Source organism: Mustela putorius, unplaced genomic scaffold, assembly GCF_011764305.1.
Source record: "Mustela putorius furo isolate JIRA1106 unplaced genomic scaffold, ASM1176430v1.1 tig00003845_pilon_pilon_pilon, whole genome shotgun sequence".
Taxonomy (NCBI): domain Eukaryota; kingdom Metazoa; phylum Chordata; class Mammalia; order Carnivora; family Mustelidae; genus Mustela; species Mustela putorius.
Window position 1 is genome coordinate 57,234,957 of NW_025421998.1, and position 27,927 is coordinate 57,262,883.

The window sequence follows — 27,927 nt, forward strand, 5'->3', positions numbered from 1 at the left end:
CCATCTCGGGGCCGAACACTCTCTTCTCCCAGAAAGCTTTGTGTTTTCCCGAATAAAGAGCTCTTTAGCTGGGAAGCTCCGCCCCCTGCGGGCCCCTCCTACAGGCGCCAGCCCGGGGCGGCTGTGGGCGTGTCCCCGGCGGCTGCGCCCGCGGCTCGGGGCGGGGCCTAGCTGGGAGGCGGAGCTTGGTCGCGTCGCTCGGCGGCCGGGCGGCCGGGGAGGCAGAGGGTTCTTGCAGGTGTTTTCTCTCCCGCCTCTCGTGACCCCCCCCCCCCCGCCACAGCGCCGTGCGGGCTGCCGAGGGAGCGCCTTTGTGCCCGGCCCCGAGAGCCCGCGACGGCTGCTACGCACTCGGGTCCATTGTTTCGCTTCTCTCTCTTCCGGGCAGGTGCCCGCAGCGCGCGCACGTGCCAGAGCGGCGGCAGGAGAGCAGGGACCCGCGGGCGCCGGCGGGGGCGTCCCGGGCGCGCGGCGGGAGATGAAGTACCTGAAGCCTTGGTGGTCGGACGGCGGCGGCCTCCTGCACCTCACCATCCTGCTGAGCTTGGCGGGGCTCCGCCTGGACCTGGACTTGGACCTGGACCTCTACCTGCTGCTCCCGCCGCCCACCCTGCTCTGGGATGAGCTGCTGCTGGCCGGAGGCCGGACGAGCTCCGCCTACGCGCTCAGCCCCTTCCCAGCCTGGGGAGGGTGGGGGCGCGCGGAGCAGCTGCACCCCAAAGGCCGGGAGCCGGACCCAGCGGCGGATCCCGAGGGCCGGCTGCTTCGGGAGGTGCGCGCGCTGGGGGTCCCTTTCATCCCCCGCACCCGAGTGGATGCGTGGCTAGTGCACAGCGTAGTGGCCGGGGACGCCGACGGGGCCCACGGGCTGCTCGGCGCCCCCGCCGCCGCGTCTTCCGCGGGAGGAGTCGGCTCCAGCTTGGAAGACAGCAGCCAGGCTGCACCCGGGGATGGCGGGGACCCCCGAGCGGCTGCAAGTAGCCCCTCGGCCGCCGGGGAAGAGGAGAAGGCGCCAGCAGAATCGACGGCTCAGGTGCTGGAGGCCGGCGGCCGCGCGAACCAGGTAACCGGAGAAGGGGACGCGAGCGCGGTGCTGGGGTAGCTGGCCAGGAGCCCTGCAGGCTTGTGACGGACCCACGGAGTGACCACAGCCTCTCTGCTTCCACCGTCCTCCCCTGGGTGGTTGCAGTTTGGAGACCACCCTTTCCTCCCCTTTTTGTGAATCCAAACGAAAGCTGTTAGTGCGGTCGCTACGGCTTTTAGGTGTTTGAGAAAAAGTAGGCGAGACCATCCGTTTGGTTGTAGAGGACACCTTTCCTGTGTTCGGTGGCCGTCAGGAGTAGTTCGGGGCTGCGGAGGGGAGAAGGCATGCTGGTCATTTTCTTGCCTACGGTCTTCGTTCAGTACCTCGTGTACACGGAGATGTCTTTTTCTGGAACCAGCGGATCCAAAAGGGGCCTTTGCCACCGGAAGGACGCGTTTCTCTTAAAAATCCATGCTCCCGGTCTAACGTGATGGCCCCTGCCCAGATTTTAACCCAGTTGCATTTCCTTTTCGCTGTTTACCCTTGATTAAGGAACCGTGGCCAGCTGGCAGACAGTGCTGCTGTGACCTAACCATCCCCGGCGCCTAACGATCCTCCTCTCTTCTGGACCATGTGTAACTTTTTTTTTTTTTTGAGAGAAAGAGAGAGAGAGAGAGCACGAGCAGGAAGGAGGGGGCAGAGGGATAGGGAGAGAGACAAGCACTGCTGAGAACAGAGCCCGACCCTGGCAGGGTCCCAGGTCCCCAACACCATGACCTGAGCCGAAGTCAGTCATTTAACCAACTGAACCATTCAGGCACCCCACGTGTAACTTCTTAGGAGCATGAAGAAAGCAGGTACCCTGACGGTCACCTAGTGGCTTAACAAGTGCCCTTTGGTTTTTGGTTTCAAATCCTTCTGTTTAACATCCTTCTGAAACAAAGTTCACTACGATGGACTGATGGGAGTGTCTGTGATGCTCCCATGGGCTCTTGGAGTCTAAAGACACTTATTACCAATTACCCAGGGTGCCTTCAACGGGGCCTTTTTTTTTTTTTTTTTAATTTATTTATTTATTTATTTGACAGACAGAGATCGCAAGCAGGCAGAGAGGCAGTGAGAGAGAGATGGGGAAGAAGGCTTTCTGGCGAGCAGAGAGCCCGATGCGGGGCTTGATCCCAGGCCCGGAGATCATGACCCAAGCCGAACAGAGGCTTTAACCCACTGAACCACTGAGGCGCCCCCAATAGGGCCTTTTTAATTATCTCATGGCCCAAACCTTAGTGTTAGCAGTCGGTATCGATCAACAGGTGTTCCTTGGATGTTGTTTTCCCGGAGTGCGATCTTACGCAAAGTGGGAACTAGAGCTAGACAGGTTTGTTTGCCACTCTTCAGAATTGCCCTGTTAGTGTAGGCGGTTGCCAGACGAGCTTCTCCACCCTCTCCCGGAGGGGTCATTGTGCTGAAGTGCTTGTGATTCACTGTTATGCAGATCCGATTCCTTCCTCTTCCTGAGGCAGGAACTAATGGGGTGGGGGCTGGGGTGGGGACTGAGTCTTGGTGGGCTTCTGTCCAAAACAAAAAGTAGAAGGTTCTTCTTGCTCTCTCACCGGGTGTCGACCTTCACCTGAATCCTCTGCGTCCTAAGGAGTGGTGCGTGCTGCACTCCAGACGTTCGTGATTTTGTAACTGGTGTGTGTGTGTGCGTGAGAAACCCAGTGCCCTGTGCTGTGGCAGATGCCACCCACTTTGCAAAGCATACCAGGGCCTGCAGGGAGGTGAAGCTGTTCACTCTGGGAGGACTTCCTTCCCCTTATCAGCATTACTACCTATTTGGGCTGGCAAATCTGCTTAGGGGGAAGCTCTGGGGCCAAGGACGGGCCACATCTCCATGGAGGGTTGGGCCCCACTGAAATTTATACAGGCCAATCTCCTGGCATTGCCTTCCACAGCCGGCATGCATGGACCTGCCGGATCGTGGTAGCTGCTGGGGTGCCCTGGTTAGGTTCGTCCTGGCCATGATCCGCTGTGGAACATCTTATAGTTTTTACCTTTATTGGTTATGCTTTTTAAAAACAGAAGCAAAAAAAAAAAAACAAAAACCCAAGGTGCTTCTATCTGGTAGTAGGTCTGTATAGATTGGTAACAGAACCTGAGCTTCCTGACTCCCGTGTTAGCACGTTAATTAAGCACCTGTGCTGTACCCAGGGTCTGCAAAACAACATGCAGCTGTGTGGGGTGATTCCCCCCTCTCCCCGCCCCGGGCCTCAGCACCACTGCTCTCTGATGCTGGACTGACTTTTACAAGCCAATTGCACCATCCATCAGTTCCGAGTTTACAATCTGAAACCTTGATTGGGGGGACAACGACACCAGGGTTTGCAGTTAGCAGACCGGGGTTTAGGGCTATCACTTACTACTGTCAGGTGATGCTTATTTTAAGGTTCGTGCGAATTAAATGAGAAAAGCATACATGAAGTGCCAGCCCAGTGCCTGGAATGTGATTGTTTCGCCTCCGATCTCCCGCTGCCCTCCTTAACCTGCCCCCACTCACTCTGCGTGCCTTTGTCTTGTTGATGAGTCTGCCCAGGTTTTTTGCTGGCTCAGCGGGTGTGGTGTGTTGCAGCCTGGTTTTGAATTTCAGCTCTACTCCTTACTGCTGTGTGACCTTGGGCCAGTTTCCTCACCTGTCTGCTTCAGTTTCCTGACCGGCGCAGTGAGAATCATGAAGGTACTCGCAGCGAGGTACCTCCCCCACCCAGGACATCGTGAGCCTTCATTCATTCCACATCAGATGCTCAGACATTTGCAGGGTCCCATCTTAAGCACTTGATAAAAGTTAGCTACTGGTATCTTTGAAAAGAGGGAGAGCTTTGTCCTGTGGGAAAATCAGGGGTTTATGGTGTTTGTTTTTAAACAGATAATTCCAGTGGCTTATATTTGAGTTGTACGAGATTCTGGTTGTATAGGATAATTTTCCATAATTTTTGTCCATTTGCAAAAATGTGTTGGATTGGGGGGTTTTCCAGGTATCAAAAGAGGTGCCACTTTGGTTTCACTTTTTAGTGGGGGCGGTCATTATCTGAAAACAGTATCCGGAATTCCCCGGGGCCGACCTGCTTCCCTTCAAAACTATTCTCTCAACCTTCTCTCAACAACCGATGTAGCACATGTTTTCAAAGTAGTGCCTGGGTTAAACTGGGACTTGAAAGGTTCTTGCAGATTTGAATGTGTGAGCATATTTGAAGACAAGTGACTGCCTGGAGCCAGCCCCAGTATTTGAGAGAGCTTGTCTCCATGTTGAAAAGGAGAAGCTTGTAGTCCTCTTTTTTTTTTTTTTAAGATTTTATTTATTTGACAAAGGGAGAGCAGCAGGGAGAGGGAGAAGCAGGCTCGCTGAGCAGGGAGCCAGGTGTGGGTCTCAATCCCTGGACCCTGGAATCATGACCTGAGTCCAAGGCAGACTCTTAACCCACTGAGCCACTCAGGCATCCCACTTGCAGTCCTTTTGATAATGGTTTAAGCCCCAGAACCAGGACCGTGCACTGGGTGAGACCCTGGCAGGACCTTGTGGCCTGGACGGGGTATCTTCAGGTCACTGGAAGAATCTGATACAACAATCAGTACTCCCTTCTAAGAGTAAAGAAGATGAGGAAGCTCCTTGATTGTTAGAGTAAAATTTGTTCTTAATTTCAAAAGCAGAGTTAATCCCTGGTGTCTGGGCAATTGGAGATAGACGAAGTTTCAAACACTTGTTTTTAACTCATAACTGTGATACAGATAGAGTCTTAGACCTTCGTACAACCCAGTATAACAAAATTTCAGAGAAGGCTCTTTGCTGAAAGACTTGGTTCGGTAAAAATTCACCTGTGGTCTTAAGGGGAAGGTTGGCATAGGTCACATATGAGTGTCCCGGGGCTGCAGTAACTGGGTGGCTTGAACAGCAGAACCTTACTGTCTCCCGTTCTGGAGGTGAAAAGTTGGAAATCAAGGTGTGGTTCCTTCTGAGGCAGTCCAGGCCTCTCTCCTAACTTCTGGTAGTTTGCTGGCAATCTTTGGCAACCCTTGGTCCCTCCTTCATTCCCTCCCCTATTTTAGTTTTAAGTAATCCCTACACCTGTGGGCCTTGAACTCACAGCCCCAAGATCAAGAGGCGACCCTTGGTTTCCACTGTGTCACCCCAGTCTCTGCCTTTTTCACAAGACATTCTCCCTATGTGCTCATCTGTATCCAAGATTAGGGCCCGCCCTACTCATCTTAATTACATCTGCAGTGACCCAATTTCCAAATAAAATCACATTCAATCAGTTCTACTGAGGGTTATGGCTTCAACATGTGAATTTTGAGGGACACATGTTAATCCATTACACACTCATGCCCCTTTTCCTGGCAACTCTTGGGGTGTTCAGCTCACTTAGCAAGTAGGCTGCAACTGTTTCTGGAAGCAGTTGATCTTAGTGGAGGATCATTGGCCGCAGGATTTGGTGTATGCTCTTGAGCGAACCTGAGTTGGTTGGTTTGTTTTGCTGACTTCATTTGCAGCTAACCCCAAGGAACCTTACTTCAAACTTTTTCCAGTCAATCCTTCACCTCAGTTTGTGGTTTACAGAACTGTCTGCTCTTCGGTATCCCTTGTATCCTTTGGCTACTCTCCATTCTCCCTGCTTCTCAGCTCAGAAATCCAAGTATAGGGCCCAGGGCAGGCTAGGCTGGTGGGCAAATGTGCTGGGCTCTGGGGTCAGACCAGCTGCTGCAGATCTCTGCCCCACGGCTGCCTGGCCATGTGGTCTGGGGTGCACTCCTGAACCTCTCTGTGCCTTCATTCCCTTCTCTGTGAAGTGGGATGGTAAGAGTACCTTAGGGAGTCATGGTGAGCATTAAATGAGATCATACACGTTAACGGTGTTGGTACATAGCACGCCCTCAGTAATGTCAACAACTGCTGTTCGTTCAGCTGGGGCTGTCATGCCCCTTCTCCGATTTATTCCCATTCGTTCTCTTGCCAGGTACAGGTTTCCAGAGCTCACCTTTTCTCTTCACTGTCATCTGGGGAGCCTCCATCAGCTCACTACCTACCTGCTGATTTGATATTTTGTCATTCGAGGCTCGGCGTTTGGCTCATGTGACCGAACTCCCAGCTCCCCTGGCCGAGCTCACCTCCCACTACCCGTGGCCTACTTTCCACCTCACACTTTCTCCCTTCCTTTTCCCCAGACAGCCCCGCAGCACCTCACTCTGTTACCTTTGCCCAGAATGCATCCTTTCATTCCTTCCAAGTCTTCTATTGTTAAGATCTCAGACTCATCTCAACTATCGTCACCTCATCGACAGGCATTTCCTGTTCTTCCTCCGAGCCCTGTCGCACTGTGTACCATTTCGTCTACGGGCCTTGGTGTGCTCTACTTGGAACCGCTGTGTCTTGAGCCTGGAAACTGGGTCTTCATTTAACCTGGAGGTAGCAGCAGAGACAGGGTGAAGAACAGACACCTGCCCTGCCAGCCTCTCCCGAGAACTGCTCATCTATCCCCCTCACGGGCCTTCCAGAACTTCAGGGTCCCGTGAGTTTGAATGTGTCTTGGGTCATTCAAGGCTAGAAAGTAGGTCAGATCTGAAGTCCTGATAGGCCGTCTGACCATTTAATGCCAGTTTGAGTGGATGGGGGCCGTGGAAAGTTGACTCTCAAGCATTGTAATTAATCAGGTGGTGAAACTTAGGATTGCCTAAAGTTCTATAGCAGGTTAGTGACCTTACCCAGAAGAGAACAAGTCAGCCTTCTCACGCACTGAGTTACCCGCCTCCCACCCATGACAAAACTCCAGGCTTGTGAAGGCACACTTCCCCCTTTGTGGCAGCCTTTTGATACGAAGAAGTTATTCTTGGCATCTCGTTGTTAAGGATCTGTGTGAATATTCACATATACTTTTGGGCAGCTGAAGCCGGCCAGGGCTCCCGCACACCCCCAGGTCGGTTCCGGTTCTGATAGTTTTGGCAGAGTGTGGACGGGGGCATGGAAGCAAGGCACAGCCTTCGAAGGTTGGAGAGAACTGGGTTCCCATCAGCATCAGGGTTCTTCGGAGAACAGTACCAGTATAATATAATCAGTATACGTGTATGTTTCAGAGATTAATTTCAGTTGGCTGGTGCCATCATGGAGGCTGGCAGGTCCAAACTCTAGGGACCTGGAAACCCTCTGTGGAGACTTGCTTCTGCCGCAGGCGTGAGGCAGAATATCGTCCTCAGTGAAACCTCTGTTTTGCTCTTAAGATTCTTCCACTTGTTGGATGGGGCTCACTCAGATTCCTAAGATTGTCTCTTCCTGAAAGTCACTTGGTTGATGTAGCTGTTAACCACATGTCCTGAATAATAGGCTATCAGCAACGCATTGGTTAGCATTGATTGCATAACCGAGGGCAGTACTCGAGCCACTCTGACGCATGGAACCAGCCCTCACACCACCCCAGCTCCATCTCTGCTGGGCAGCCTCGGTGAGCCATGGTTTCCAAATTGCAGAAGGGGAATATTAACCTGTTTGCGGGAGAGTTCGTAGGAGGATTAATCACGCCGTATGTCACAGGGCCTGTATAGGTCCCGGCATGTGATTTAGATGTGTCACAAAATTTGCTGATTGCCCCGAGCTGGGGGTCGAATCTCCAGGAAACTGCTATCCTCTGGAGGACCATACCAGACTGCTGGGTCATGCTGGGGCCTGCTTTGGTGTGACAAGAGGAATCCTTCTCTCCATGAGGGGGAAATCATGCTGGAAGTAGCTGAGTGGATTGGGGATGTTGCATGCTGAGATCGGACTGAGGGAGGAACACCACCAGCAACTCAAATATTTGGAGAGCTGTTATGTAAGGAAGGCCTTGGAATTGTTGAGGAGGGAGACCCTGAACCTGAAGGCTCATCTAAAGGGAAAACTTGTTTTGAAGGTAGGCTCTATGCCTAGTGTGGGGCTTGAACTCCTAACCCTGAGATTAAGAATTGCATGCTCTAAGTACCGAGCCAGCCAGATGTCCTTTTTTAGCCTTTCTTTCTTTTCTTTTTTCTTTTTTTTTTTTTTTTGAGATTTTATTTATTTATTTGACAGAGACCCAGTGAGAGAGGGAACACGAGAGGGGTAGTGGGAGAGGGAGAAGCAGGCTTCCCGCTGAGCAGGAATCCTGATGTGGGACTCGATCCCAGGACCCTGGGATCATGACCTGAGCTAAAGGCAGATGCTCAGTGACTGAGCCACCCAGGCGCCCCTTTCTTAGCCTTTCTTAATTGCTGAGTTTTCTTGGGGCGCCTGGGTGGCTCAGCCAGCTAAGCATCTGCCTTTAGCTCAGGTCATGATCCCAGGGTCCTGGGATCGAGTCCCACATCAGGATTCCTGCTCAGCGGGAGTTGGCTTCTCCCTCTGCCTGCCACTCCCCCCTGCTTGTGTTCCCTCACTAGCTCTTTCTCAAATAAATAGTCTTCAAAATATAAAAGAGGTGAATCTCTCCGAGGGTGATCAGTTACTAAGTTGCTTGTTAAAATGCAGATATGGGGGCCCACCCTAGACAGGCTGAACTAGAGCCTCTCAGGTGGGGGACCTGGGAGTCTGCAGTTTCCCCAACTCCCAGTGATCCATCAGCCCAAGCTTGCCCTCAACCGTAGTGCTCTTCTCCCGTGGCCCCCCAGTATCCCACAACCCCTGCCTGAAAGGGGGGCCTGCCTGGTGAAAGCCTGCCCTTCCCCAAATTTAAGCCCCAGAACAGCAAAAGGCCTGGGCCACAGGGTTGGGGCTAGTAGTCAGGTTTACCAGGTGCTTTCAAGCTGAAGCCACATCTCTCTAGATCCCTGCTGGAGGATGGGGAACTCACTGCCCAAGAAGGTAATAATAATGAATGCAGAATGTCAACAATCAGGTTGGGGTCCTGACCCCACACATAGTTGAAGATCCATGGAGAATATCTGACTCCCCCCAAACTTAACTACTATTAGCATAGTGGTAACCAGAAGAGTGGATGACAGGTACTCTGTGGGCTACATGCATTGCATTCTGTGTCCTTGCCGTAAAGAAAGCTGGAGGAAATACAGTACGGGACTGTAGGAAATCCACGTATAAGTGGCCTCCATGCAGTTCAAACCTGTGTTCTGGCATCAACAGGAGCTTGCACAGAAGGGCAGTTTAAAGCTCTTGATTAAGTTCTAACACAGGCAAAGCCAAGATAGAAACATCAGAACAGGAGAGAACTTTCTGGGCAGGTAGAAATGTTCCACGACAAGTGGAGATGTGAGCCAAGTGGGCGCCTCTGTTGATCAGAATGGTACAGCTGAGGCGTATGCATTCCTGCCTGTGTGAATCTGGCCTAAAACCCCAGATGGACTAGTTCTGCGGGGAGCCCGGGGACTGGTATTGATGACAGAAGCATGGTGGCACGCGACAGTGGCTGACACTGGGTGATGGCTCCAGGGAGCTTTTATGTGTTTGAAATGTTCGATAATAAACATACAAAAACAGTGGTTTTTTTTTTTTTTTTTTAAGATTTTATTTATCCATTTGACAGATCATGAGTAGGCAGAGAGGCAGGCAGAGAGAGAGGAGGAAGCAGGCTCCCTGCTGAGCAGAGAGCCCGACGACGCGGGACTCTGAGACCATGACCTGAGCCGAAGGCAGCGGCTTAACCCACTGAGCCACCCAGGCGCCCAACAGTGTGTGTTTTGAGGCCCCCTTGGCCTGCCTTGCCTCCCTGGGTTAGCCGGCACAAAATTAAAGACTAATAAATGAAATTCTCCTGCTTCCCTCCCTGCTCCCCCAGCCCCTCAGCCCGCGTGAAGGGGACATGTGGCAGGAGAAACAGCACCTGTTAAAACCAGAGCCTGTGAGCTGGTGCCTGTGTCCTTGTGGCCTAGGTGTGGGGGCTTGTGCTTAGAAACACGGCTTCTTTTTACACTTGCCTTCCAGTGGCCCATCACATGGAATGTGTTCGTTGTAGCCGCGGGGAGCATTCCTGCCAGGTGTCCCGCTGCCCCCTAGGCACCTCCAGTAGATTCAGACATGAGTTTAGCCTAGAACACGCATTGTTAGGAAAATTCTCAAGGGTCTGCTCCAAGAGAACAGGGACTCGAGAGATGGGGCCTCCGGGCACTGTCATCTCGCAGTTCGTGGCCAGTCTTGTTTTGTCCATAACAGCCCTCCCCCTACCCCCTTATTCTGAAACAAAGCCCAGGCATCATCTCTTGTGATTTTTGCACCAGTTCTTGGCAGGGACCTAGCAAAGAGAAAAGAAAAGCCCAGCTACGTCCCGTCTTGCTCTCTCCACGACCTTTACTGACTCTGACAAACTTCTGTAAAGATTTCTGTATATGGAAGAACTCTAAACATAACCAGAGGACAACCATGAACACCCCTAAGAAAGAATCAACTCTTAATTCCTTAATATCCCTACATTGCCAGTCGATATTCAGGTTTCCCCTGAACACTCCATGGCTCCTCTCTCCACGGTGATGTGTTGGACCCACAATGGGAACAGGATCCACACCTGCCCCACAGACCAGTGTGCATGTGGAAAAGTGATGCTCACACTGCCAGGGGGCGTCATTTCTGGCCCCCTCCCACCCACTCCCCCGCCTCCGGGGTGGGGGTGGGCGCAGCCCTTCCCTGCACTGATCTCCTGCTCAGGGTGGGGTGGCCCAGTGGCCGTGTGGGTGGAGGCCTGGCAGGAAGCAGAATGTTCCCTCGCTGGCCCATGTGAAGGGACTTCATGAATGACTTGGTACAGGAGCAGCGAGGGATGGGGTTGTTGTGCCCGAGTTTTCGTGTCTGAGAGACCACCAAGGAGCCAAGCAATGATGCAATCACATGAGGGTTTATTTGACAGGCTTAAGCTTGGGCCCAAGTATACCCGATGCAGTGGGGTAGGGACTTGAACCCCGAGCTTAGTTAAGGCAGGACTATTTATCAGCCATTTTTGGATCTGAGCCCTCCTGTTACTGAAGCAGGGTGGGGCTTCCTAAAATAGGGTGGGGGTCCTTAGAACTAAAGTAAAATGGGGGAAAGTTCAGCCCTTGGGCACAGAGGGGTCTGAGATGGCTGTACTTATGCTAAGGCTAAACTTGAGGTGGGATGGCTTTGATTTTTCTCGGCCTCCACAGGGTGGGGGGCGAGGGGTGTCCGAGCGCCCAGAGACCAACCACGGCATGGGGGGCGGTGAGGGAGGAGAGGCGTGAAAGTGTTACCAGAGCGTGGTGAGGAGGGTGCAGTCACCAGTCCCTGAAGATCAAGGGGGAGAAATGCCCTGACCTCGGCCTTGTTCACCCTTCAGTCTCCTGCCTCTGCCTCCCACTGGTGAGCCCAGCTGGAAGGCAACCTGCTCCGGAGTCCCCGAGCTTTACCAGGGACAGCTTCTGCAGGCTACCAAGATTGGCAGGGACAAGCAAGAACTAGTACAGTGGCTGAGAGACAGCTAGGAAGTCTGCAGAGGTCTGCAGCCAAATCCTGGTTCTGTCACTTAAAAGCTGTGTGACTTAGGGCAAGTTGCTTAACCTCTCTGGGTCTCTGCTTCCTGCTCTGCCCCAGGAGGTAACAAGTCCCTATCTTACAGGGATGCTGAGCAGCATAAATGAGATCATGTATGGGGTGCCTGGCCCATAGCGAGTGCTCAATAAATGTGAGCTATAATTATTATAAACGGCTATTAAAAACCACCCAGGCCAAATAGGACACAGCCTCTCTTTATCTGGCTCCTTGTTTCTCTCTAGACCTGATGACTCCAGCTTGCCTCCAGCCTAGAGACAGGCCACACAATTCTTTGGCCTTTACCCCTCTCTCTCTGATGTCATGCTTCTCTGTAGGCACCACATTGTTCTTTGTCTTTGAAGGTTCATCCAGCCCTAAAGGTCAAAGCAGGTCTCGGTTGATCCTCCCCCAGAAGCATAAATGAAAGGCCCAGTTAAGCCAGCTGGAACTGTTCACAAAGACTTTTTTCAGGGTCAAACTCTGCATCACAGTATTCAGGTCCCAATACATTATAATAAGTACAGGCTTGGAAATCATGTTGCCAGTTACCAGGAACGTCAGAGAGTCCGCAGAAAGAGAAGCCCAGCGTTGCTCCTCTTGTCCCCTTCCCACCATCTCCACCGACTCAGAAAACCTGAGTGCGGGGTTCTGCCCCTTAACGTTGGGGGCAGAGGTGAACAACAGCTGAAGGACAGCTTTCGTTAGTTTCCAGCCCCTCAGGAAAGAAAAGATCCACGTAATTGTCATTTTAGATGGAGTAGGATAAGTGTCGTAAGGGAAAATCCGGAAGCCATTGTATTTGAGAGGAGGGCTGAGTTTTAGCCCAGGCACCTAAAATGGCACGTTCTGGACCCATGCAGAGGAAGAGATGAGTCACCTCCCAGCCAAGAGGGCTGTGGTGGAGAGGACCTTTCTGGCCGGTGCCAGTTCAGCCCAAGTCACTGGATTTTTTAGCTCTGGTTATTAGGCGCCACAGCTCCCAAGTTTACGACGGCTTCCTATGGCAAGCATGGAAACTTCCTTTTTTTTTTTTTCTGAGTCTCAACCCCACAAAAGTAAAAATCACCTACACACAAATAAAAAGTAACTTAATGATAGGTTTGAGTGACCTGTTCTTCAAGAGCATGGCCCATAAATCTCCAGTCTATACAACCATGCTTCTAAAGCACATATACTCTGTATGTATCCCAGGTCCATGTCACCGAGTGGAGAAACAGGAAGAGAGCAAAGATAAGAATTACTGGTGCCAGGGCCTTTACTCCCTTCTCTTGACCTCCTGATGGAGTGGCCAGCAGTTAATTTGTTTAATTGCAACTCTTCAGAATCACAGAGTAGAAAGGAGTAGTAATTAGTATAACATCTTAAATGTATAAAGTACATTTTCTCCTCTAATTCCTTAAAATGTTAGGAAATATCCTTTCACTTCAATGGACACGGAAACAGAGAGTCAGAGTGGCCCAAGGTCATACAGCTGATAGGAGTAGGATAGGCCTTTTTACTCAGCCATTTTTGGATCTGAACCCTCCAAATGGCTTTTTTTTTTTTTCTTTTAAGATTTCTTTTTTTTTAATCTTGAGTGAGCACAAGGGGAGGAAGGGGAAGAGGCAGAGGGAGGAAAAGAATCTCAAACTGACTCTATGCTGAATACCAAGCCCCACCTGACCTGATCCTGACCTGAGCCACAATCAAGACTCAGACTCTTAATCACTGAGCCACCCAGGCACCCCTCATAGGTCTTTTGAGGCCCTTTGTACTTAGACTACAAATGCAATAAGCCTTTTTGTACTTTCTAAATAGAAATGTTATAATATTGAATCTTCTACCCCTCCCTGCCTTGAAATCTGGTTTCCTTTCTTCCTGCCAAGATAAAATTTTTAACTGTGATGTCACAGATTGGGTTCCCTGGGAGGGGGACTCTGAGATCAAGTGCCATGGGCACTACAACTAGAGAAGGGAAGATAAAAAGAAAGCAGGATTGGACAGAAGCAGAAGTTAAGCTTGATGCAGGCTAAAGGAACCAGGAGCTTGGAGGCTAACGTGGTTCATTACAGTTGTCCCATACTGGGCCAAGATGGCCAGGTCGTTGTTATACTCTCCCCCGCCCAGGGGAAGGGTATGACATTAGGGGAAGTGGCTGTCAGCAGTTGGGGTGTTCTTAAAGGCACAGCTAGAGGCTCTCTGCCCACTTGTCCTTCCTTGAGGGCAATCTGGGCTACACAGCTCCATGGGTGGCACACTAACCCAAGGAAAATTCTTCTCATCTCTGTGATGAGATCTCTGTTAGCTTTATGGCAGCTGTCAGTAAATGATAGTTGACGGAATGTGTGAAGAACCAGCTAAGAAAATACTGAATACCTAAGGCTGTGCATGTTAAAGCATCTCTCTTCCCTACATCTGTGGAATTCCACCTGCCATCCAGATCCCCCCCCCTTTTTTTAAGATTTTATGTATTTATTTGACTGAGACAGAGAGCACAAACGGGGGAGCAGCAGAGGCAGAGAGAGAAGCAGGCTCCCCAGTAAGCAAGGAGCCCAGTGCGGGGCTTGCTCCCAGAACCCTGGGATCATGAGCTGAGCTTAAGGCAGACACTTAGCCAACTGCAGACCCTTAACCAACAGAGGCACCCTAACCACCAACAGCTTTCATATTGCCAGTTCCCGTGAAGATGTTTCTGTCCCTACCTTGTGCAGCCTTCAGGTAGCATTCAACACCATCAGCCACTCCATCCTTCTTGAAACACTTTCAGATTCCGAGACATTACTGTCCTCTGCCTTCCCCTGTACCTCACTTCCTACCTTCCTCAGTCTTGGCTGATTCCTCTGCGTGACTGCAGAATGTTGTGGTTCCTTGGGACCGGGCGCCAAGCCTCCTTTTCCTTGCTTTGTACTCTTTTCCTAGAACCCTGTGGGGTTTTGTTGTTGCTGTTGATGGCATTCCCAGTTTATACCTCCAGTTCAGACATTCACTCTCAATTCCAGATTCCCATCTCAGCAGTGTAGTGGAACATTTCTACTTGACTTTTCACATGTCAGATTTAACATATCCAAAATGGAAGAACTCACTGTGTTTTTTTCTCGTTCTCTCCATAACTGTCTGCCAAGTTATTCAAGCCAGAAATCTAGGAGTCATCCTTCATTCTTCTCTTCACTCTATCTCCTACTTCCTGTCTGTCAGCAACCCTGTGTGTTCTTTCTCCGCAGTGCATGGGTTCTTCCACTTCTCTCTCCATTGCCACCGCCCTCTTCCAGATTCTTAACTTATGGCAGCAGCCCACTCACTGGTCTCCCCACTTCTACTCTTGAATTTGTACAGACAGAATGGGAGGAGGGGAGTAGAATTCTGTGCTATTAACAATCAATAAGAAAAGGACTGACAGCCCAATAAAAAAATGGGCAAAGGCTACAAATAGTCACAGGAAGGAAGTAGATGCTTTAAAGCTTGTGAAAAATGTTCAGCCTCACTCCATAGAAAGTAAAACTACAATGAGATATCAATTTTCATCTATCAAATTGGCACTTTTATCCACTGGGGATACGAATTTAAATTACCACAAACATTTTGAAGGGCTATTGGGTAAAATCCATCGAATAAAAAAAATGCATTCATCTTTTGACTCAACATAAATTTTGGAAATTTATTCTACTTGCACGTGTATGCAAAGAAGGATAGATGAGACGTTTTAATATTGTTAGAAGGAAATATTGGAAACTAAGGAAGTAAGTCATGGTAACAGGCGCACCAGTTCACTGGAGGTTATCTGCACCTTCAGTGCCTCCCTGTCTTCACACAGCTCTCTTCTGTTTCTTCAGATCTCAGCCCAAATACCACCTCTCCTCTGAGCCCTTCCCTGGCCCCATTCTAAAGAAGGTCTCCTCTTTCTTTGACTTGCCATCACTTGAGTTCATTTGCATTTCTGGCTTCCTCCCTTTAAAAGAAAACTTGGAAGTGCCAAACAATGTAGGTTTTCACTGTTGTAACCCCAGCATCTCGTGTAGTGTTTGGCATTCGGTATGTACGAATTGAATGAGTGACTAAAAAAATTGTTGAATCTCAAATAAAAGTCCATATATTGTCCTTACTGGTGAACCATTAAAAGCATTCCCACTGAAGTCAGATGCAGAGTGAGCATGTCAGGTACGATTTTCTGATTTAATGATGTATTTGGTCTTCACCCCCTTTTCTGGCCCAGAGCTCCCAAAACTGTGGGTTTCCTAAAAGTTAAGAGCAATAGGAGCATCTTTTGCTATGTACTATCTGGTCTTTTTTCTTCCATTCTTAAAGTATCTCCAGAGCCATAAAGGTGAAAGGAGTGTCTTTTTTTTTTTTTTTTTTTTAAGATTTTAAAAATTTATTTGACAGACAGAGATCTCAAGTAGGTGGAGAGGCAGGCAGAGAGAGGAGAAAGCAGGCTCCCTGCCGAGCGGAGAGCCCAACGCAGGGCTGGATCCCAGGATCCTGAGCCCAAGGCAGAGGCTCCAACCCACTGAGCCACCCAGGTGCCCCAAGTGTCTTGTTTTTTGTAACAAGCCTGCTGTAAGCATTCTTGATCTATGTTAATAAGGTGACTTTTGGAAAGTCCCTAAAATGGGGCGTGCCAGGGCAATCAGCCAGATGATTAGAGGGTTGGAACTTTTGGCCCCTACCTCTCAGACCTCTGGGGAGGCAAGAGCAACTGGGGACTGAGTTTATGATTTATTCAGTTATGCCTACATAAAGAAGCCTCTGTAAAAACCCTGAGGGATAGGGTTCAGGGGCCTTCCAAGCTGGTGAACACGTGGAGGTGCCGCCCTACATCTGGAACCTCTGTGAACTAGGTCTGTGTATCTCATTGTTCCTGAGTTACAATCTTCTATAATAAAACAGTCACCTAGTAAGTAAAATTTTCTCTTAAGATCTGTGAGCTACTCTAGCATATTAAATAAACCCAAGGGAGGGGGTTATGGGAACCTCCAATTTCTAGCCAGTGATTCTGAAGCACAGGTGACAACCTGAACTTGCACTTGGCATCTGAAGGGAGGTGAGTGGGCAGTCTTGTGAGACTAAGCCCTTAACCTGTGGGATCTAATGCAATCTTCAGGTAGGTAGTGGCAGAATTAAGTTAGCTTACAGGATGCCCAGCTGGGTTGCAGAAATTGCGTGGTGTGTGGAAACACACATATCTAGTGTTGAATGAAGTAGTGTTGTAGTAAGAGTATTGAGAGTAGACACACAAATAGTGTTTTCCTCGTATCAGGTATCATCACTATTTAAATGTTGGAAGAGGTGAAAATGATAAAGCAACTGTTAAGACTACTGTATACACTTTGGGGAGAAAATGCAGGTTAACAAGATTTAATGCAAGAATATTTGAGGCAACCTTTCCAAAGTGATTTTGCCATGTGTGGATTTTTAGGGCAACTCATTCGTGAGATGTAATTTCAAACTTTTAAAAAGTTTTTTTAAGGGTGCCTGGGTGGCTCAGTGGGTTAAGCCGCTGCCTTCGGCTCAGGTCATGATCTCAGGGTCCTGGGATCGAGTCCCGCATCGGGCTCTCTGCTCAGCGGAGAGCCTGCTTCCCTTCCTCTCTCTCTGCCTGCCTCTCTGCCCACTTGTGATTTCTCTCTGTCAAATAAATAAATAAAATCTTAAAAAAAAAAAAAAGTTTTTTTAATAAAAAGTATATATCCTTTACTCAGATTTACCTGTTTGCATTTTACCCCATTTGACTTTTCTATTTTGTAATTATAGTTAGCTATCTATCTATACATAATTCTTTTTGTTGGGAAACATGTAAGAGTGAATTGAAACCATTTTGTCCCTCAATACCCAAATACTTAAATGTATATTTATCAAAATTATCAAAATCAGGAAACTAAGGCATATCTAAGACTGTTATGAAATGTGTCCATAGTCTTTTGTACCAGATATGTCCTGTATAATATATTTTTCCTCTTGGGTCAGCATCTAACCCAGGATCACACTTTATGTGCCAAGTTTCTTAGTTACTTATAATCTGGAAAAGTTCCTCAGCCTTGGGTTTCTTGACCTCTGGATTTTGGAAGAGCATCAGTCAGTTTTATAAAATGGCCCCAATTTTTATTTATTTTTGATGTTACCTCATGATTGAGATTATGAATTCTGGGCAGGAGTAATGGAAGTATGGTATCTCTTTGTCAAGAGGCACATAATATTGGTTTATTTCCATTCCATGATGATGGATTTTACCACTTGGCTGAGGTGGTACTTGCCAGGTTTCTCCTGTATTGTCACTATTTAAATGTTTCTCATCAAACCTTACTCCCTAGTTTGAGCATCCATTGATGATTTTCTAACCCTACCATTCTCCGTCTGTATTTATTAGTTGCATTCTACTGTAAGAGATTTTTCCCCCTCATAAAATACATTATGTGTATTTTATTTATAAAATATATTTTTATATTTTTGTATATTTAATATATACATTTATATTCAAATGGACTACTTGATTATTCCTTTTAGTTCCATTTAATGGTTATTCATTATTATAAGATAGGATTTTTAACCAATTTCTGCTTCTTGTAAAGTGAGTAGTGTTCATACATAATTTCTCTACATCCAGTTTGTCTCTTCTAGAGTTTTTAGGCAGGCCATTACCACTCTCAAAGTTTTCCCTATCCCCCTAAAAAAATCCTTCTCAGACTGGTTTACTTGGTTTTCTTATGGGCTTTATCCAGGCCTGTATTAGCTACCTGTTCCCTTTGTTTCACTTGTATAACGTTAGAACATCGTCTCGTGTTTGCAAGTTCATGTGTTGTAACTCACATACTACACACTACACATTAACTAGAGACCTTGCTTCACAGCTCTAAAATAGGTCTTGCAATTTAGAGTTCAGAAGCTCTTGTGCCCACTGATAGCAAATTTATAAACAAAGTTAGCTGCCTCAGGATTCCAGAATTTTGGATTTAAGCAGCTTGCCTTGGCAAAAGATAGACATTGAAAGACTGATGACCAGTCAGTTACTTTTTCCTTCCTTCCCCAAATTTAAGTAGGAATCAGAATTGTAATTGCAGGAAGGAGCAAGATAATGGCAGCTCACCCATTGGAAGAGGATCCCTATCAAAGTCTGTGGATGTTATTATGTCTGGGAGTTCATCTGTTCATCAAATACCTAGTAAGGGTCTACCATGTGGCAGGTTTTTGGATAGGCAGTGGGCATACAGAAACTAAACAGCCTCTACCCTCAAGAAACTAGCTTTCTAGAAGGATAAATGACAAATAGATTCAGCTGGTGCTCAATGCTATGAAAAAAAAGTAAGGGATATAGTGATGGGAGAGATGCCTTTTTTTCTTTTTTTTTTTTTTTTAAATAAAAGATGGTAATATTTGAATAGAGATCTAAAGCTTCAAAGCCATGGGGCTTGGGATGGGAGAGTGAGCAGAGGGAGAGCCCCGTAAGCAGAAGGAGCAATGAACAGGAGCTGAAAGGTGGGAGAGTGCCTGGTATGTCTGAGGCTGAGCTGAAGAATCAGCCAAAGAGTAGTTGGTGAGGTAGGATAATAGGAAAGGCCCTTGGATGCCAGGTAAAAAACCTGTTTCCAGGAGGAGGGAGTAAGGAAGGGAAATGCTGCCGATAGGTCTGGTAAGGTGAAGGTGGAGGTGGAGAATGTCAGCTTGGAGAGTGCCTGGTGAAATGTTTCAGAATGCCCACTGGAGTGGGTTCAGGAGAGAATGCAGGGAGTCCAGATGATTCTTTGGAGGATTATGCTCTAAAAGGGACCAGAAAAATGGGATTGGACCTAGAGAGTTATATGGGACACCAAGGGAGGGATTTTTAAAGAAGAGAGCTTAGCTGTTGGTTAGTGGTGAGAGTATCTAGATAAGAAACACTGGATGCAGAAGAGGCTAGAGGAGCAGCAACAGTGTCCTTGAGCACATGAGCAGGACCCTGTACAGAGACTAACTGAGGCAGGAACAAGACCAACACCGCATCAGGAGGGAGGCGTGTGTCAGTTAAGGGCAGTGAATAGAGAAGCACATAAAATCAAGTGCCCTCTAGCGTGTCAGCTTCCTTTTTCTGCTCATTTTATCTCCTCGCTTCTGGCATCTGTAGATTTTACATTTCTTTGACCTGTGTGTGTGTGTGTGTGTGTGTGTGTGTATAATTAGCATTTCTTTGCTTTTTAGTGTGGGGGTGGTGCTGCTGTCCTTGAGTTTAGCCCAGTGTGCTATGCTGCTGAAAAATAGAAAAATTAAACATTGATCTTCTGAAGAGTTTGAGAGGCCTTGATGTTAGAGGGGGGAAAATAGTGTGCTTTTCCTATAATTAAAAGTATCAGTATATACAGTGTATGTTAATGGTTAACTTTTAAATCTCCAGTTAAATTAAAAAGTAGGACTCATCTGGGTAAGTAAGCATAGTCGAAAATATCTATGGAGATGCTTGTTAGTCTAAGCTTTGTTGTTAACTTTTTTTTTTAAATAAAAACACAGTTTTCCTGACTTTAAAAGAAACATGTTGTAAAATATTCAAACAATAATGTATAGTGTAGGCAGTTCTTTTCACCCACACTTCCCCAACCTTATTCCACCTTTCAGAGAGAACAATACCTTGTAATAATACTTTTCCAGACTCTTCTATATATATTTGATCACTGTTTCCAGCTTAGCTGTTTGATGTATTTTCAACAGAAAATGAAGTAAAAACTGCCTATTGGCCACACTAATTTCTAAATCTAATCAAATTTTTAACTATTTTAAACTTCAGGCTTTATAAATGCATATAATTTAAATTATGCAGATTCAACAGCTTGTGTCTCAGTGAGTTTCTTGGGCTTTGTTTCAGAATTAAAATATTTCTTAAATACTGAAATAATGCAATGCAGATCTTAGCTTTTGACTTACAGTTTCTATGATCACTGAGCAGTAAGTATAATGCAGTTTTAAAGGTTGTTTTGGCTTCTTTGGGGAAGTATGAACTTCTGTGTAGCACATTTTTGGGTACTTTTATAGGAGAATGAAGTACTGAGAGAGAGGCATGAAGCTATGTGTCACAACTCCCAGAATGAGGAAAATGAGCAAAGAGTATCATCAGCCCAAGAAAAATCACTACAGCAGAAGAATGAGGATGAAAGTAAAATAGCAGATAAACCTGACTGGGAGGCAGAAAAGACCACGCAATCTAGAAATGAGGTAAGCATATCCGAGTAGCGCAGCCTTACCATTTTGGCTATAAGGTATTTGTTTTTCCTTTTTAAGATTTTATTAGAGACAATGAGTGCACAGGAGTGGTGGGAAGGGCCACATGGAGAGAACAAGCAGACTCCCCCAGTCAGCAGGCAGTTCGATGATGATGACCTTATGGGTCCAGATCCCAGGATCCTGACCTGAGCCCAAGGCAGATGCTTAACCAACTGAGCCACCTAGGTGCCCTAGTAAGATAGATTTTATGGCTTTGACAATATGTGTTGGTAATGAATTTTCCATGTAAGTGCCCTACTGTAAGCAAATCAGATATATGAAAATATGTATTTTTTAATAGTTGTGGTAGTAATTTGATTTACAAAATAATCAGCCCATAGAATTAGTTATCTTTGGTTAAACTCAAGATTGTGTTTAGAGGGAGTGTATTTATATACACACACCCCACACCCCAGGAAGCTGCTTCCTGATTTTGCTATTTGCCATGGCAAGGGATAAAGAGGTAACTGCCATGCTAAACCCAGGAATCCTCAACCAGCCCTCTGTAGAGGCACCAAGCTGTCTAGGTCTGGGATAGTGAGGCAAAACAATTTGAAGGCAAAACACCCCTTAAAACCAGCTGGGTCTTGGGCTCAAATTCCTTACAGAAGTCTCCATGCTGAATTCAGGAGCCCATTTTCTACCTCTGACCAGGCCCGGTGGACAGGCTCCTTGGCTATTCTAACCATACCCTTTGACTAGGAGATGATGTATTATAGAAAGAGGAATTCCAGAGGCCAGGCTGAGAGATGGAGTCTTTCTGCAGCCTGTGCTTCCTTTCCTTCTACTCTGGTTTCTCCTCAGCCCTGCTGATACCCTAGTCCACAACCCTGGCAAATATACACTCCGGAGATAGGCCTGGAGGTTCGAGAGACCCTTAACCCATGTGGCACTTCACTTGGAAGGTGTACCCTTACAGGTCTTGCCCTGATGATTGTCACTCACTTGCCCCAGATGGGGAACCATGTTTTTATATTTAACGTGACGTTTTAGTTAGAATAGTGAGAGACACTGACCAGGGTCACCTGGGTGTGGGCCTCTGCCTTCAGCTTGGGTTGTGATCTCGGGGTCCTGGGATTGAGCTCCGTGTTGGGCTCTCTGCTTGGCGGGGAAGCCTGCTTCCTCCTCTCTCTCTGCCTGCTTCTCTGCCTACTTGTGATCTCTGTGTCAAATTAAAAAAAAATTTTTTTTTTCTTGGCAATCCAGATTACACTTAACAGGCTGCCTGGGTGGCTCAGTTGGTTGAGTGTCTGCCTTCAGCTCAGGTTGGGATCGAGCCCCATGGGACTCTATTCAGCGGGGAGCCCGCTTTTGCCTCTGCCTGCCATTCCCCAGCTTATGCTCTGTGCCTAATAAAGTCTTAAAAAAAAAAAAATCACGTCTCCGTTAACTGAATGAACAGAATGTCTTAGTTGTCCATTTTTGTGTAAGATCTAGTGTCTCAAAATTCTTAAATTATGTAGTAGACAGAAGAACTCTGTTGCATGGATTTCAAACAGATGTAAAGGCCCTTAACTAGAAAGCATGTAACACATCTGATATTTTAAGGAGTTTTTGTTATTGAAGAAGTGAGGACATGTTTAAGGGAAACATCATGAATAAGGAAACTCTCAAGGACCAGTAAAATTATGAAGCTGTTAGCCCCATCAGGACAGAAGGGAATCTGGGAAGAGCAAGCCCTCAATTGTCTCTAAGGCACATCAGTCCCTCTTTCCATCTCAGATCTGTGTCTTGGATAGACACAGACCAGGACCTGGCTCAGTCGGAATTAGCCTCTCAGTTTGCCATCTCCATGGGCACTGAAGGGAACACATAAAGATTTAATGAAACATACCTGACTGGCCTGAAGGATCAGTCCATAATTCACTTAAAGCAGAATGGGCTTCATACCGTAGCTATGTTCTAAATATTAAGGCTTTCTTTTCTGCACATAGTTTTATTTACCTACAATTTTAAGATTTTCACAGGAATCCAGATTTGTGCTGATACTCTTGCTCAGACACTTCGGACCATCTGCAAATTTTGGTCAGTGGTTGGGCCAGGACTAATGACTCAAGTTTGGGATCATTAACAGAAATAGAACTCTTCTGAAATATCTTAAGAAATTAAAAACCATTTTGAATTAACAGTCAAGTTAGCAAATAAGTCTCCAGCCCACTAAGAATGTATGATTTGCTAGTAAATGAAGAAATCATATCTACCAGTTGAGCTTAGATGGTCCTGTAGCATCTACAGATACAGAAAGCCTTAGATTTATTGTATTTCGTGCCTTGAAAACATGGCCCCATAGAACCCAAGGTATTTAGTGGAAAGGGAAAGCAGATATTTGTATACACTTAAAATAATTAAGTCTAACACTGGTCTGAACCCTAAAAAAAGGGGGGGGGGACCCTCAAGTACAAAGCTAGGGGAGGGGAGTTGAGGAATGTGAACTTACTAAAAAGTAAGGATAAACCCCTATGATAGACCAGAACCAGAAATCTTGAATAAAAGTATTTTATAAGTGCATAGCAGAACACAAAAGCCAGAAAGGGAACTCTGTAAATACAACAAAAAGGCGACTCAAATCCATAATTTAAAAGCTAATCAGACAACCAAAACTGAAGCAGCTCCAGTGAAAAAATGGATACAGATGTCACAACTGAGCCTGGGGTTAAATGAGAAATGAAGTCTCAAGCCCATACCTGGGGATACCAAAATTCCCCACTTAAAGCTCAGAATTTGAAGAGTCTTCTGTTAGGAGATGGGACTAGGACGATCCCAGAGACATGAGCAAGGAAGTAGTCTATCCATCCTAGAAATCAGAACCTCAAATGAGCCTGGTGTTTGAAGTCTGAATCCACACTACCATTACTATCAGGAAACCTGATCCAAAAAAGCAAGGACTACAAAATGATATCAAAACTGGTCCTTGCAGAGAAAAAAAGATTTTTATAGTTGGTGGGTAACCCTCAGTATGTGGGATTCCTACAGAAAAAGTTACCAACAAAGATGAGCTCACCCTTAAATATAAATGAGAAAATTCTGGGATGAAGATGAAGCAGTCTTCAGAGTGTTTGTGGCAAAATATCTTGAAAATTAAAGTGATTTTAGGACTCAGATTAAAGGAGTACAGAGTCCCAACAAAGTGAGTAAAATCATGAAGTCTCCAAAACATCAAACTGAAGTAAAACAGACTACAGGAGAACAAAACTTTTAAAATTACTGGAGGAAAAAAGAGATTGGCTATAAAATGAGACTGACATCAGTAGCAGGACATGCCTTAGTGCAAAACATTAAATTTGATCATCTTACCACATAAATCACTGTTTAAGCATGAAAGCAAAAATAAATCCAGGTTACAAAAACTGAGTTTACCACTGGTGGAGCCTCTCTAAAAGAGCTGTCAAGAGGAGTTATTTCAGTAAGAAACAAACCTGAAGACTGGGATAAAGCAACAATGAGCCAAGTTGCCAGAAACATTGTGGTAAACCTAAATATTTGACTTGTAAAAATTGCACAATCTTATAACCAATTTGGAGGGTTAGCCATGGTAAAAACAAGGCAGGATGAAGAATACCAACCAAAAGTTATATGGAAGATGAACACAGAAACAGGAATGTAAAAATTCCAAAATAGGCATTAAAAATCCAGGAGAAAACCTGGTTATCCTTTCAAGATTAAGCCTACTGCTTTTGGCTCAGGTCATGATCCCAGAATCTCAGGATCCTGTCCTGCATCGCATCTGGCCCCCAGCTCCACAGGGAGTCTGCTTCTCTTTCAATTGAGCCTAAAGCCTCAATTAACCTCTTCTTTTAACTTACTGGTGAACCTTATGTTTCTTTATAGAGATCTCTGAATGTGACAGAAACGGCTTTCTCTCTGGACGACTTCTCTCAGATGCTTTTGTCACAGCCTGAAAATTCACTGGAGGTAATTAGAACCTTGGCTTTCATTCTTGTAGGAAATCACTGATTCATGAATGTCTAACCTCTTTAAATGGGAGGACATAGTTTATATACTGTTAACAGTACTACATTACGTTAAGTGCACAGACTGAGGATTACTTTTTCTAGAACTACTTTTGGAGAATTAACCAAGTATGTATACTGTTCCTCCTCCTAAATGATCACAAGGATAGAATAAAATTTGGGATTCACTGAATCAAAAACAACAGTAAATACTTGACAAACTAAGGCAAGGTTATTTTTCCGGTAGCATTTATGTCCTACTCGACTATACTGCTCTGATTTACTTTAAAAAAACAAACAAAAAAAAGATGTTGCCCAGACTACTTCAGTGTGGATTTATTGCCAACGTTTAGGTTGACTCACGACCAACTTTTATATTAACTGAATCAAACTTATTTCCAGGATGTACCAAAAAAACCCGTTCCCTACATACAGCTTCATTTGGATTTGGGGTCACAGTGCATACTGTATTTGCCTAGATTTAGTAAACTGAGAAAAGAGGAGTGCTATTACTAGTTACTGTACTGCTGCTGCTGAAATAAAATTGTTTAAAGTGCCTTTTTTCCTTTTCAGGGCATCTCACTTGGAGATATTTTTCCAGGTAGTATCAATGATGGCATGAATTCTTCAACATGTAACATAAACTTTAGCCAAGCTATAAGTCACGATGTGAATCTCCATGACGCCATGTTGCTGTGTCCTGACAATACATTTAGAAGAGAACCAACAGCAAGGACTTCACAACCAGAAGAACCATTTCTGCAGTCAAATTCTCATATTACCAATCCTGAACAGACCCTTCCTGGAACTCATCTGACAGGATTTCTTCCCCTTGTTGGCAATCAGACAAGGAATCTAAGTCAAGACCTTCTACATGACCTTGATATAAGCATATTTGATGAAACAAATTTAATGTCCTTGGCCACGGAAGGTTTTGATTCAATGGAAGTGTCTCAGCTTTTTGAAGAACTGGATTCGGATTCTGGGCTTTCCTTAAATTCAAGCAACAGTACCTCTGTCACCAAGTATAATTCCTCTTGCTCAATGTGTGAAGGCGGCGCTACAGGTTATAGTGACCTGGAAGGAGCTGTAGGAGGCTACTACCCAGATCCCAGTAAGCTTTGTCATGTGGGTCGGAGGAATGATTCTGCCTTTCATGGGGACCTTGCTTTTCAACACATACAACATAACCACACTTACCATGTAGAGCCAGGTGCTCTAGATTCTACCCCTACATCTTTTTCACAGCATGGGAAGTCACAGAAAATAAGCAAGCACCTGAATGACACAGACAGAAACTTAAGTCGAGATGAACGACGTGCTAAGGCTCTCCATATCCCGTTTTCTGTAGATGAAATTGTCCGCATGCCTGTTGAATCTTTCAACAACATGCTAAGCAGGCACTACTTGACAGATTTACAAGTGTCACTCATGCGTGGTATTAGAAGAAGAGGGAAAAATAAAGTCGCTGCTCAGAACTGTCGTAAACGTAAACTGGATATAATTCTGAATCTCGAAGATGATTTATGTAATTTGCAAGCCAAGAAGGAAATCCTTAAGAGAGAACGAGCCCAGTATAACAAAGCTATTACCACAATGAAACAAAAACTGCATCACCTGTATCACAGTATTTTTAGTAGGTTAAGAGATGATGATGGTAGGCCTGTCAATCCAAACCACTATGTTCTTGAGTGTAGCCAAGATGGAAGTGTTTTGATTGTACCTAAGGAACTAGTTACCTCAGGCCACAAAAAGGAAAACCGTAAAGGGAAAAGAAAGTGAAGAGAAGAAACTGAAGGTGGATTCCATTATGTAGAAGTTAAACTGATACATGGCCACAAACCACTGAAACTGCTTCAAAGTATTATCTTTTACTACTGCTACTTGAATCACTCAGGACATTTTGAAACTCTTATGGATTAAGTTTGTGGGAAATTTTGGGGAAGCCACAACTTTTCAATCAAGTCCAACTATATTTATGCAGAACTCAAATATCTATGTACAAAGAACAGGGTGAACATGAAAAGCAGACAATCCAGTCATTTGGTTGTCATTGTTTTTTCAGTAACACAGTCACTTCAAAGAGCAAACACTGGATGTAAATTATTTTTAAACATTCTGGTTTTTTGTGACTTGAAATGCAATGTAATTTAGCTTCAAGTTTTAATTTTTTAGCATTGTAGTTACCACTGAATATACGGAGCCTTAAAAGCTATTTTATCTTTGTATGAACACTTAAATTGCTTTCTGTGGAAATAAATTTGAATTTATAAAAATTTCTTATACAGAAATTCTAACCATTATTTACCTTGGATATTCTCCATAAAACCCACATTCAGAAATACAGGGGAGTATGTAGCCAATAAGCATAGTGTGGGTTTGAGTATTTGCACAAAAACTGATCAGACTCAGGCCAAACTAAAGTCATCCCTTTGACTTGGATGCCAAGAAAAAACGACATTCACAGAAAGTTTATGCCTCTTCTTAATAGACAAAACAGATCTACCCAGCAAGTTAAACCAGCTTGTTGAAATTCCTACACATCTAGGACACGGACCTCTCCCCCAGAAGGCCTCACTTAACAATGTGAGAACGTTACAAGCCACACAAGAACACAAACCAACAGTAAGGGAAGTCAGTAGTGCATGGACTTCACAACCAAAAATGTGAACATCTGGTTAAGAACAGGACAAATGAAATACTAGAAACGGCATTTGAAATGAAAGCTCAACGAGCTTATGGCAACAGCAAGATGGAGATTAATTTCAGAAAATGCCCAAGGTTTGCCAACATTTAACATGCATACATACTGCTATGTTCCAAAATTAAGAGTCAGTGTTGTCAAATATTATTTCTGCCATAATGGTCTGCCAGAGTTATCACTGAAGTACCACCTAGGCTTAGAGAAATGCAGTGCTTTCAGTAGATTTTTATAAAAAGCGTTTTTAAACTGAGCCTAAGGAAGGTTTTTTTTTTTTTTTTTTAAGATTTTATTTTTTATTTGACAGAGAGGGAGGAAGGGAAGCAGGCTGACTGCCAAGCAGAGAGCCTGATGCAGGGCTCGATCCCAGGACTCTGGGATCATGACCTGAGCCAAAGGCAGAGGCTTTCACCCACTGAGCCACCCAGATGCCCCAGGAAGGCATTTCTTAAGTCTAGATTTTGCCAACAAGATGCTTCTAAGGTTGTTACAGTCAGTTTTGCAGGGTCTATTCAGATTAAACTCTTTTTAAGGGAATACACCTCAGATTGTAATTTGGTAATTTCAGCTG

The 27,927-nt window shown here is 45.8% G+C and overlaps 1 protein-coding gene across 1 annotated transcript; it reads left to right on the forward strand.

Annotated features, from left to right (window-relative positions):
- Nucleotides 1-166: 166 nt before the first annotated feature.
- NFE2L3 (NFE2 like bZIP transcription factor 3) lies at nt 167-27,609 on the forward strand. Its single transcript, XM_004762522.3, has 4 exons — nt 167-1,063; nt 20,478-20,657; nt 24,534-24,617; nt 25,229-27,609. Exons 1-4 carry the CDS (start codon nt 479-481, stop codon nt 26,435-26,437), a joined length of 2,058 nt encoding a protein of 685 aa, XP_004762579.1. The 5' UTR covers nt 167-478; the 3' UTR covers nt 26,438-27,609.
- The last annotated feature ends 318 nt before the right edge of the window (nt 27,610-27,927 follow it).

Excerpts from the sequence above, each read along its gene's own strand:
- NFE2L3 (XM_004762522.3), top strand. The coding sequence starts at position 479 with ATGAAGTACCTGAAGCCTTGGTGGTCGGACGGCGGCGGCCTCCTGCAC. Across the intron at positions 1,064-20,477 it reads CCGGCGGCCGCGCGAACCAG|GAGAATGAAGTACTGAGAGA; the intron begins GTAACCGGAGAA and ends GTACTTTTATAG. Across the intron at positions 24,618-25,228 it reads AGCCTGAAAATTCACTGGAG|GGCATCTCACTTGGAGATAT; the intron begins GTAATTAGAACC and ends TTTCCTTTTCAG.